The sequence below is a fragment of the Oncorhynchus nerka genome, linkage group LG23 (assembly GCF_034236695.1).
Source record: "Oncorhynchus nerka isolate Pitt River linkage group LG23, Oner_Uvic_2.0, whole genome shotgun sequence".
NCBI lineage: Eukaryota > Metazoa > Chordata > Actinopteri > Salmoniformes > Salmonidae > Oncorhynchus > Oncorhynchus nerka.
The window spans coordinates 16,324,783-16,337,540 of record NC_088418.1 but is presented as its reverse complement, the minus strand read 5'-3'; the positions used below and the strand labels follow the sequence as shown (position 1 = coordinate 16,337,540).

General features: G+C 43.1%; 1 protein-coding gene and 1 pseudogene across 1 annotated transcript; one reads left to right on the top strand and one right to left on the bottom strand.

The window, feature by feature from the left end:
* The first annotated feature begins 615 nt into the window (after positions 1–615).
* On the top strand, positions 616–6,941 carry LOC115121579 (NACHT, LRR and PYD domains-containing protein 12-like). The gene is made up of 9 exons (XM_029650689.2): positions 616–1,239; positions 1,400–1,564; positions 1,673–1,750; positions 2,063–3,845; positions 3,942–4,115; positions 4,257–4,430; positions 4,569–4,742; positions 4,825–4,871; positions 4,999–6,941. Exons 1-9 carry the CDS (start codon positions 969–971, stop codon positions 5,526–5,528), a joined length of 3,396 nt encoding a protein of 1,131 aa, XP_029506549.1. The 5' UTR covers positions 616–968; the 3' UTR covers positions 5,529–6,941.
* Positions 6,942–10,657: 3,716 nt separating this feature from the next.
* LOC115121580 (protein transport protein Sec24C-like) overlaps positions 10,658–12,758 on the bottom strand; it is a 29,194-nt pseudogene continuing 27,093 nt past the window's right edge.

The window sequence follows — 12,758 nt, the reverse complement described above, 5'->3', positions numbered from 1 at the left end:
GTCCGTCCGTCCGTCCGTCCGTCTGTCTGTCTGTCTGTCTGTCTGTTTACAATAAACACTCAACTGTCAACACAAAACGACCTCTCCCATTTTCTCTAACTGAGCGTGCTCGTGCACATGCGTGTGTGTTAGTGTTGTCTGTGTGCGTGCGTGTGTGCGTTTAAAGGTGCTGTGCAGTGGTCTTGAATTCCATATAGAAATCCTTTTTGTAACAATAGCATCACTTATCAACCAGTGTTTGTGCAAACCACAATATGGAGCAAATGCATCATTTGTAATTTTCTCTCGCAAATAGCACTTTAATTGTATAAAAATGAATTGTGCACAAATAATGACATTTTTGGGGTTACAACAGTTGCACTAACCTCAGGTACTCTCAGAGTACGAGTACCACATGATGTGCTCCATTCTGCCAGAGCAGCCAGAAGTCAGAGGGGGCTCTGAGTGCATGTGAGGACATGAAGACTCATGTTTTAACAAGACATGGTCCAGTGTGATGAAATCACTGTGTGTCAGCGTGCAGACACCAACCAAACATCAAACCACAGAAAAGACAGCTTCCTGTTTTGATGTGCAGCATGCCACAAAGCAGATCACACAGGAAACTGAACTGCTGCTTCACTAGCTGGCACTATATGACAGAGTTATAAAAGATAGAAAGAAATGAGAGAGAGAGAGAGACAGAGAGACAGAGAGAGAGCGAGAGAGAGAGAGAGAGTGAGAGAGAGACAGAGAGACAGAGAGACAGAGAGACAGAGAGACAGAGAGACAGAGAGACAGAGAGACAGAGAGAGAGAGAGAGAGAGAGAGAGAGGAAAATGCAGTGATAGACATTTTGGAAGCTAGATCGAGAAATAGTTTGGCAGATGACCTCTGTCTACACACAAAGCTCACATTTGTAACATGTCAGTGTCTGAGGGAGGATTTTGGTTTGATTCGATTCCTTCTGTAACTTTCGGTGACCTGAGATGGCGACATCTGTTCCTGACCTGCTACTGGCTATTCTAGAGGAGCTGGTAGGAAACGATCTGAAGACATTTCACTGGTACCTGGCTCAGAGTGTACCAGATGGCTTTCCTCTTATCCCCAAGGGCCATCTGGAGAACGCTGACAGGCAGGACACCGTGGATACGATGGTAAACACCTACGGCCACGATGTAGCTATGAAGATCTCACTGGAGATCCTGAGGAAGATGAACCAGAAGGACCTCAGCAAGACGTTAACAGTGGATCAGCAAGGTGGATATACCATACTCACACCTACACTGCTTAGTATTACTTGAGAAAACAAATACACAGGGGAAAAAAATCACTTGGAGTTGACAGAAAACTATATAAAATATTATGTATGAAATATATATTTTTAATTCTCTCAAATGTTCTCTCTCTCCATTTGTAGAGGCTGAGGTTGAGGTAGCAGCTGCCTCAATTCGGGTTCCAGACTCTCCTGTCTACATCACTTGTACAGCTCAGACTGGCGGCCATGTTGTGGCCCCTTCGCTCTCCGGCTGCCACATCGGGGGTCCAGTTCACTTCAACATCAGAGTCAACTCATTAGACGAAGGTAAGTCACCTACATACTAAACACTGGACGGAATGTTGTAGTTCTCAAAATAAATCACCTTGTGTAAATGTGTAAAACTACTCTCTGTCCCTCTCCCCTTACCCCCAGATCCCATAGTTCCATCTCAAGCTTCACCTGCCCATTTTACCATGTTTCCACCTGAACCTGTGAATACAGAAGACAATGGTAATACTGATAGAAGGGGTGTATGGCTGTGTTACTGTAGATCTGTAGATCTGTATAGAGATGGTTGTTCGGCAGTGGAAAGAACAAGGAAACGCTTCGGAACCGAAGTTGTCTTGGTAAGAAGAACCACAACATGGCAGCGTTGTCCAGTATCCTGTAGTTTACAGAGATTAAAATGAAACAACCCTTAGTCTTCATTATTATACTGCAGTCTCTAAACAGTTTCAGTTTTTAGGATAATCCACAGAACCGTCTATTTAACATTCACATCAACCTTTGTATACCGTGTTTGTCCCTTGTTTATTTTACCAGATGAACGAATCGAGAGTTGTCAAAAGAAACTCAAACACAATCTGCACAGTAGGTTCGTCAGTGTGTTTGAGGGACTGGCCAGCCACGGGAACAGAAAACTTCTCAACCAGATCTACACAGAGCTCTACATCACAGAGGCTGGAAGTACTGAGGTCAATAGTGAACATGAGGTGAGACAGATTGAGACGGCATCCAGAAGAACAGCCATACAAGAAACACCAATCCAATGCAACGACATCTTTCAGCCCTTCCTTGATCAATCCATCAGAACTGTGCTGACGAAGGGAGTCGCTGGCATCGGGAAAACCGTCTCAGTGCAGAAGTTCATTCTGGACTGGGCAGATGGAAAAGCCAATCAAAATCTCCAGTTGATATTCCCTCTTTCATTTCGAGAGCTGAATTTGGTCAGAAAGAAAAGATGCAGTTTGATCGAACTTCTCAATGGCTTTTTTACGGAAACAAAAGAAACCGAGATATCAAACTACGACAATTATCAGGTGCTGTTTGTCTTTGATGGTCTGGATGAGTGTCGACTTCCTCTAGACTTCCAGAACAATGACATTCTGTTTAAAATAACTGAGTCAACCTCAGTGGATGTGCTGCTAACGAACCTCATCAAGGGGAATCTGCTTCCCTCCGCTCAACTTTGGGTAACCACCCGACCTGCAGCAGCCAATCAAATCCCTCCTGAGTGTGTTGACAAGGTGACAGAGGTAAGAGGGTTCAATGACCCACAGAAGGAAGAGTACTTCAGAAATAGAATCAGCGATGAGAACCTGGCCAGCAGAATCATCACACACATAAAGACATCAAGAAGCCTCTACATCATGTGCCACATTCCCGTCTTCTGTTGGATCTCAGCCATTGTTCTGGAGAGAAAGCTGGAGAAAGCAGGGAGTGGAGAGATGCCAAAGACCCTGACTCAGATGTACTCACACTTCCTTGCTTTTCAGGAGAAAGACATGGATCTCAGGCTTCAGGGAAGAGGAACACCTGACCCTGACTGGATGAGAAAGAGCATCATGTCCCTGGGAAAACTGGCTTTCCAACAACTGGAGAAAGGCAACCTGATCTTCTATGAGGAAGACCTGAGAGAGTGTGGCATACACATCGGCCAGGCATCGGTGTACTCAGGAGTGTGTACTGAGATCTTCAGTGAGGAACTGACCTTATGCCAGGGAAAGGTGTTCTGCTTTGTTCATCTCAGTATTCAGGAGTTTCTGGCTGCCCTGTATGTGTTTCTCACATTCATCAACGACAACGTGAATCTATTAGCCAAACAGCAATCATTTCTGAGACGTTTTCCATTCGGAAATTCATCCTCAACCAGCTTCTACAAAGCAGCAGTTGACAAGGCCTTACAGAGTGAGAATGGACACCTGGACCTGTTCCTCCGCTTCCTTCTGGGCCTCTCACTGGAGTCCAATCAGATTCTCCTACGAGGCTTGCTAACTCAGAAAACAAGTAGATCACAGACCAACAAGGAATCGGTCAAGTACGTGAAGGAGAAGATCAAGGAGAATCCCTCTCCAGAGAGATGCATCAATCTGTTCCACTGTCTGAATGAACTGCATGACCATTCTCTAGTGGAGGAGATCCAAAGCTACCTGGGCTCAGGAACTCTCTCTAGGGCCAAACTCTCACCTGCACAGTGGTCAGCTCTGGTCTTTGTGTTGCTGACTTCAGAAGAGGAGCTGGATGAGTTTGAGCTGAAGAAATACTCCAGATCAGAGGAGGGTCTTCTGAGACTGCTGCCAGTGGTCAAAGCCTCCAGAACAGCCCTGTGAGTACAACATCAGAAATCATCAGACATACACACTCTTCTCACTCTGTCTGTTTAGTCAGGTAAAGACTTGTGTTTATGTGTTCTATTTCCTAGACTGAATCGATGCAAACTCACAGAGAGATGCTGTGAAGCGTTGGCCTCAGCACTCAGCTCACACTCCTCACACCAGAGAGAGCTGGACCTGAGTCACAACGACCTACAGGATTCAGGAGTGAAGCTTCTCTCTGCTGGACTGGCAAGTCCACAGTGTAAACTGGAAACGTTAAGGTCAGCATTTCTGTGGTTTTACAACATGATCATTTTTTTCACAATTAATGTAAAATCTGTATTGTCTAGTATATTTTAGGAAAGCATCGATGTTTGTTTGTTTTGTATGTCCCCTATTCATTTTATATATTTTCATTCTAGACTGAGGCGATGCAAACTCACAGAAAGATGCTGTAAAGCGTTGGCCTCAGCTCTCAGCTCAAACTCTTCACACATGAGAGAGCTGGACCTGAGTGACAACAACCTGCAGGATTCAGGAGTCATGCTGCTCTCGGCAGGACTGGGCAGTCCGCACTGTAAACTGCAGGTTGTAAGGTGAGTATATACATGTAATAGTATATACATGTAATATATGTATAATATAATAATAATATTCATTTTAATATTGATAATATATATTCACCACTTTTAGAGGCAGCTAAATGTAAAAGGATGTTCTCTTTTTGTTTAAAGGTTGTCACTTTGTAGTGTCACAGAGGAAGGCTGTGCTTTGCTAGCCTCCTCTCTCAATTCCAACCCCTCACACCTGAGAGAGCTGGACTTGAGCTATAATTACCCAGGAGACTCGGGAGTGAAGCTTCTCTCTGCTGTACTGGAAGATCCACACTGTAAACTTGAGAAACTTAGGTAACAATGAATTTGGAAAACAAGGCTATTAACAGTTTGGGATTGAGTGAATCACAGCCCTGTTTTACTGCCTCTCTGACAGTGTGGAGTGCTGTGCTGAGTTCAGGATCAGACCAGGACCACAGAGATGTGAGTATGTACATTTGTGTGTGTGTGTGTGTGTGTGTGTGTGTGTGTGTGTGTGTGTGTGTGTGTGTGTGTGTGTGTGTGTGTGCATGCGTGCGTTACTTTACTATGAGTTTCATAATTTTTACAGATGCCTGTGAACTCACACTGGACCCAAACACAGCACACAAAGAACTCTCGCTGTCTGAGGAGAACAGGAAGGTGACGCGAGGGAAAGAGCAGCCGTTTCCTGATCACCCAGAGAGATTTGACTACTGGAGGCAGGTGCTGTGTCGGGAAGGTCTGGATGGGCGCTGCTATTGGGAGGCAGAGTGTAGTGGGAGGGCCCTGATGGGAGTATCTTACAGAGGGATCAGCAGGAGAGGAGAGGGACATGACTGCTGGTTGGGACGAAACGCTGTGTCCTGGAGTCTGAACTGCTCTAATGACAGTTACACAGCCTGGCACAACGACAAGAGCACTGGCATAACCACCCCCTCTCTCTCTAACAGAGTAGGAGTGTATCTGGACTGGCCGGCCGGCACTCTGTCCTTCTACAGTGTCTCCTCTAACACACTGACCCACCTGCACACGTTCCACTCCACGTTCACTGAGCCCCTCTATCCAGGGTTTAGGCTAGGCTGGGTGGACTCGTCCGTGTCCTTGTGTCAGGTGGAATAGGCTCCCTGGAGAAACACCGGAGATTTCAGGGAGATTTACACTCATGTATTTGTGTGTAACATAGTTTAGAAAGGGATTATATTAAAGGGATATTTTACAGTTGCTACATCTATTTTTAGACTTTTAAATTAGTTATATATACCCAATGATTATTGAAGATTATAAACCGGGTGGTTCGAGCACTGAATGCTGATTGGCAGAAAGCCATTGTTTATCAGACCGTAAACCACAGGTATGACAGAAAAATACTTGTTTACTGTTCTAATTACATTGGTAAGAAGTTTATAATACCAATAAGGCGGGTCTGTGGTATATGACGCAACTCCTCGTTGCGTTGTGCTTTAAAACAGCCCATAGCCATGTAATATTGGCCATATACCACACCACCTCAGGCCGTATTGCTTAAATATAACTTATAGATAGATGCCTCATATAGATAGATGCCTTCTTCAATTGTCAGAAACCAAGAATATGATCTTGTTTTACTCCTTTGTTTGTGAACAATGCAAATATAAACAAACACTGTATATCCTCAAAACGTGGTTAAAACTACACTGAACAAAAATATAAACAGAACATTAAAGTGTTGGTCCCATGTTTCATGAACTGAAATAACAAATCCCAGAAATGTTCTATGCGCACAAAAAGCTTATTTCTCTCATTTGTTTTGCACAAATTCGTTTACATCCCTGTTAGTGAGCTTTTCTCATTTGCCAAGATAATCCATCCACCTGACAGGTGTGGCATATCAAGAAGCTGAATAAACAGCATGATCATTACACAGGTGCACCTTGTGCTGGGAACAATAAAAGGCCACTTTAAAATGTGCCGTTTTGTCACACAACACAATGCCACAGATGTTTTGAGGGAGTGTGCAATGGACATGCTGACTGCAGGACTGTCCACCAGAGCTGTTGCCAGAGAATTGAATGTTCATTTCTCTACCATAAGCTTCCTCCAACATCGTTTTAGAGAATTTGGCAGTACGTCCAATCAGCTTCACAACCGCAGACCACGTGTAACCACGCCAGCCCAGGACCTCCACATCAACCTTACTGATTTCCTTATTTGAACTGTAACTCAGTACAATCTCATATTTTTGTTCAGTATATCATCTTGATAGCATGGATGTTCAGTCCCTGTATCCATAGCTCCATCCATGAGTTCGGTTGGTAATATTTCTCTAGCCCCACCCCTCAGCTGTATACCAAATTAGTGGCGGGATAGCCACTCTGTCTTTCAAACTGCAGATTGCCCCTTTAACTGATAACCTTTAAATCTGTATCCACATTTGTGCTTGAAGCACTCTAGACCTAACTGATAATGATTAAGGTCCATTCAGGTGATGATGAATGTGATGATATTTATCGATACATGAATGACAATCGGATTAAAGTACAGACTTTTAAACAAGCAAGAGTAATACTTTTCTTCAGTAACATGTTTTATTGGCTAGTGTTGGCTGTAGTAGCATGGCACAGCCAGCCCCCTCACCCAGCTGTCATTACCCAGGTGCCTTCAGAATTTAATTCACGCTCCTTGACTTTTTCCACATTTTGTTGTGTTAAAGCCTCAATTTCAAATGGATGAAATTGAGATGTTGTGTCACTGATCTACCTACACATGACACCCCATAATGTCAAAGTGGAATTATGTTTTATTGAATGTTTACAAATTATGAAAAAATGAAAAGCTGAAATGTCTTGAGTCAATAAGTATTCAACTCTTCTGTTATGGCCTAAATAAGTTCATGAGTAAACATTTGCTAAACAAGCAACATAAAAAATCGAATGGACACTCTGTGTGCAGTAATAGTGTTGAACATGATTTTTGAATGACTACCTCATCTCTGTAACCCACACATACAATTATCTGTAAGGTCCCTCAGTCGGGCAGTGAATTTCAAACACAGATTCAATAACAAAGGCCAGGGAGGTTTTCCAATGCTTCACAAAGGTCACCTATTGGAAGATGAGTAACAAACAAAGTAAAGTATGGTGCAGTTATTAATTACACTTTGGATGGTGTATCAATACACCCAGTCACTACAAAGATATAGGTGCCCTTCCACTCAGGGATGTTATCATGAGGCCAATGGGGATTTTAAAACAGTTACAGAGTTTAATGGCTGTGATAGAAGAAAACTGAGGATGGATCAACAAGGTAGTTACTCCACAATACTAACCTAAATGACAGAGTGAAAAGAAGGAAGTCTGAACAGAATAAAAACATACTAAAACATGTATCCTGTTTGCAATAAGGAACTAAAGTAATACTGCAAAAAAAAGGGAAATAAAATATGTTTTTGTCCTTAATACAAAGAGTTGTGTTCTGGGCAAATCCAACACGACACATTACTAAGTACCACTCTTCATACTTTCAAGCATGGTGGTGGCTGCATCATGTTATGGGTATGCTTGTAAACATCAATGACTAGGGAGTTTTTTAAATAAAAAGAAACAGAATAGAGCAAAGCACAGGCAAAATCCTAGAGGAAAACATGGTTCTGCTTTCCACCAGACACTTGGGAGACAAATTCACATTTCAGCACATTTCAATAACCTAAAACACAAGGCCAAATATTCACTGGAGTTGCTCACCAAGATGACATTAAATGTTCCTGAGTGGCCTAATTACAGTTTTGTCTAAAATCGACATGAGCATCTACGGTAAGACTTGAAAATGGCTGTCTAGCACTGATCAACAACTAACTTGACAGAGATTAAATAATTTTTTAAAAGAATAATGTGCAAATATGGTACCATCCAGGTGTGCAAAGCTCTTAAAGACATGAGAAACATGAGCAATGGGCCAAGAAACACGAGCAATGGACTTTAGACCAGTGGAAATCTAAACCATTTAACAATCAATGTTATGGTTGGAGTATCTGTTATAAGTACTGTATCTAAGAAAGTGAATTTAAGTAGGACCCTCCGGTTATTCTCTTCATATCATCGTCTACCACACTGCTTTCATCACAACTCTGGGATCATCGACACGGCAGACAAGCTGTCCTCAGAAGTCCACTCTTCCAGAAAGAGTTAAAAAAAACAGACAACTAAGAAGGACATTGTGACCTTTTGTGGACTATCGGAGACTTACACCTGAGAAAGAAGGAGAAGGCCACCCGAAATAAGGCTCAATTGAACCCTCCTCACCAAGCGGAACCCACGAAGGCCTGGGTCCAACAGAGATTCCCGACGATCCCTGAACGTAAATACATGTATTACTTCTTACCCGTAAGAGCGCCAGTTCGGGGCAAGGTATTAGGGTTACTGTGAGTGTAGTTCCCAAATGTATCCAAGCGTTGCTTCTCTCTCTCTCTTTAACTCTACATCTGGTGTAACAAGTATCATAGTGTTAGTCTGCTTGGGACTTGTCGTTGTATTAAGTTTCTAATCAATAACCTATACCGTGTGTGTGTATCCTATGTTATAATTGAGTTTGTTAGTAAATAAATAATCAAATCAATTTGTGTGGTACGGAATGATTAGTAAGACTCGGGTTTGTGCTGATTCACGAAGTCTGCAACGTTCAGAATGAGACTGATATGAGGAAATGATTCATTAGTGACTGTTATATCTTTATTTCGTTGAGTTAATTCGGGATACAGTAACTCGTTAAACACATTTTCCCGTGGTGCCGCAAATTCCAAGAGTTATTTGTTACAGGATTTATTTAATCTAATAACAGTTAAACATAGTAGATAATTATTTGATGAATAACAGTCATCACTTTCATGATAGTCACAAAATATCAAAAGGATGTTTGTTCTGAAGTGTATCTCCTATAGCTGATAGATATAAGAACGTTCAGGAAACATTTATTGTTTTTACATGTACATGTAACCCTATATTTTTGGCATTAAACAGTCTCCATTATATACTTCCATTCACTTATTCAACTGGTACCAGGGAACCTTCAGATGAGTCTTGAGGCCTGTGGGCAAAACAACCGACCTGTACATGTTCGTGAGCGTCTCACCTTTGAAAAGAGGGGTCATATTTCCAAAGGGTCATAGCCCAAACAGTTGGGAACCTAATGACAGAAGTAGGCAGGTAACACCATCATGTTTGTGAGAGTCTCATCTTTCCATAGAGGGGTCATAATATTATTTTAGGCCAAACCGTTCGGACTCTACAGACGATTTTACGAGAAGACCGGTTTTCGGGATGTCTCATGGTCTGACAAAGACTATAGCTCTGTCACCTTTCACAGACGATGTGGAAGTGCGACAGGCGGATTGACAGATTTTTTTATAGAGATTTCTGTATTATACTAATTAGATTTCCCCAGGGGTGCGGACATCAACCTTTTTTATTTAACGGCTAAAAAGAACATAGGGTGGTTGGTCAGGATGGATGGGTGTATAACGTGAATATGAGTTTGATTCTCAACATGGACAACTTTAGCATTTGAGCTAAATAGCAACTACTTACTATTTTTACCTATTTTGGAATACTTAGCATGTTAGCTAACCCTAACCCTGTTAGCCAATTTGTGAGAGAAATAAGCTTTTGTGCATATGGAACATTTCTGTGATCTTTTATTTTAGCTCATGAAACATGGGACTAACACTTCATATGCTGGGTTTATATTCTTGTTCAGTGTAAGACAAGAAATCGGTCAATCATTTTGATGATTTTGCAGAGGAAATCTAGTCACGCAATTTTACATCAAAGATGTTTGGTGCAGTTTTTATCAATGAAAAGATGTGCATGAAAACAAGTCGTCCCTTTTCATGGTATCCAATTGTTAGTAATTACTATCTTGTCTCATCGCTACAACTCCCATATGGGCTCGAGAGAGACGAAGATCGAAAGCCTTGCGTCCTCCGAAACACAACCCAACCAAGCCTGGCGCGGCCGGCTGCGACAGAGCCTGGGCGCGAACCCAGGGTCTCTGGTGGCACAGCTAGTGCTGCGATGCAAAGCACAAGACAACTGCGCCACTCTAGACTTTCCCTACTTTTGACCAATCACCGACGAAGGGGCGTATTCGGCTACCGACTTCAACTTGCCTCAAGAAAAACAAAATGTTTAAGCTGGGAAGCATGCTGACGCATCTGGAGTCTACTGTAATCGTAGTACCAACAAGCCAATAAGTACAGGGATGGGAGGAGCATGGCATTGTGATTCAACAATAACTTTATTAAGGAGTCAATGACAAATACAAAACCAAAGAAAAGGGAAACTTAAAATCCCAGTCAGAAAGAAGGGCCATTCAATAGAGACGGGTTGAGGGTAGAGGGCAACACAAAATCAGTGGTAAAGACAAGAAAATAAACACAATCAGAAATGAAAATGATTCAGTGTGCACCTATCAGCAGACCCCTCTTTTCCTCTGTAGAGAAATTCACCACGATCTGCCTTCAGAAACACACCCCCACCCCCCACCATGGACCTAAAAAAAAAACAGGAGTGCTTTTGAACCAAGCGTGTGTGTGAGAGAGTGGCAGCGACTGATTTGGACCAACAAACCACAGCATTTGAGACAGGTTTTTAAAATGGAGGCTTTAATTCTGTACAGGTTATATATCTAACTATGAACTGAGGTGCTACAGCACAGTCCTTAGGGTGACAACTCAGAGACACAGCTGTATTTGGAGCATCGGGTCGTGTTCAGCAAGGGACAACATAGCAAAACGTTCTGCTACGAAAAAGAGAGAAAAAAACAACATACTTCCTTGTTTCAATTAGTTTCTCCAGTTTCATACGTCCTGAACATGACTCCGTTATTCTCTGACTGACCTCAATATTGAGAAGCACTGCCAGTAACTCCCTCCCCAACAGACAGGACAAATACAGGCAGGAATCATTGTCAGAATGGTCTCTTATCAGATGCACACATTAGTAAAAACATGACACACACCCCCACCAAATCGTCTGTACTGTGTGCCTGTGTGAGTCATAGTGGGACCCAACGCTGGTTGACCCTGTGAGAATGTCAGAGGTGAAAGTTCAAACCCCTCACCAGTCTGGATGATTCAATGCATAGACATTTAAATTGGGAGATGAACCTCGATCACCACAGATTCTCTCTATATACTCCTGCCCCCTCTCTCCTATTGCCTTAGTAGTGTTTCTAAAAGTCACGGAGGAGCACACACACAACATACAGGAGGAAGTGAGAATAAAGACAAATAGAAAAATTATTCTAGAGATGGAAAACAGCATTTATTTCTGTCTAGTTTGTGCCATCTTCCTTAGTTCTACTGGGTGTTTCTACCACAGGCCGGGGGGGGGTACAGCTACAACGGGCTTCAGTGCTAGACAGAACACCTAGTACAAATCCACAGCAGTGCTCTCCCTCACACACACACACTCTCTCTCTACCTCCTCCGTTGGCCAGTGGATTAGCTTCAGTTGTTTTAGAGCTTGACGTTTGGAATAGTTTAGAGTCATATGATGACACATGGAATCTGCCACGAGGCTGTGTATATGTCTCTGGCCTCTCGCTGACAGAGGGAGAGGGGTTCAGTTTATTAGGTAAATAAAAGCTCTTCGGAGGGGCGACAGGGTCAGGTTTGAAGAATCAGAGGTCAAGGGTCCTAGCTGAGCAGCTGGCGGATTTCCTTGTGCATGTGACACAGGAAGTCGACGTAGGAAGCTCCTCCGCTGGCGCTTTTGTCCTCGCACAGGAAGTGTTTAAAGATGAGCTCCGCCTTGTCCTCCTGCTTCACCACCATCAACTAGAGACAAGCAGAGAGAGATGTTAACACACATTATACTCTAACTACAACACAGAGAAATATAGAGATGGAAAGATACAAAGAACGAGAGAGAGAGCAAGAGAGGTAGTGAAGTGACCTTCATGTATCGTGATCGTTGTGATCTGAAGGAGTCGATGATCTCTCTGAGTCTCTGGGAGAACGGGTTGTCCAGCTCAGGCAGACTCGTCTGGAACGCAACGCACGCATTTAGGAGATTGCTAACACACACATTCTTAGAGGCAGGAAGATGATTTGTATGAAGTTGAGAGGTGTGTGTGTCTCACCATGTTGGGGTCTATCTGGCTGAAGGTGGGCGTGCCGAAGATGTTGCTGAGCAGCTCCTGCTGGGCATTGGCTCCCACCCACAGGAAGAGGTAGAGCCCCGTCTCCAGGAGGTAGACTCCGCCCTTTGACAGGCGCTCCTCCGAGTTACGCACTGCCATTGGCAACGACCCTCCATCCAACTTCACCTGGGATGGAAAGAGATTGGAATATACGATTTAACATTGATGTAATAT

What these genes read in the sequence shown, in the direction of transcription:
- LOC115121579 (XM_029650689.2), top strand. Translation starts at nt 969, where the DNA reads ATGGCGACATCTGTTCCTGACCTGCTACTGGCTATTCTAGAGGAGCTG. An exon ending in TGTGAATACAGAAGACAATG is followed by an intron (nt 1,751 to 2,062) that starts GTAATACTGATA and finishes TTATTTTACCAG; the next exon opens with ATGAACGAATCGAGAGTTGT. An exon ending in TGTAAACTGGAAACGTTAAG is followed by an intron (nt 4,116 to 4,256) that starts GTCAGCATTTCT and finishes TTTTCATTCTAG; the next exon opens with ACTGAGGCGATGCAAACTCA.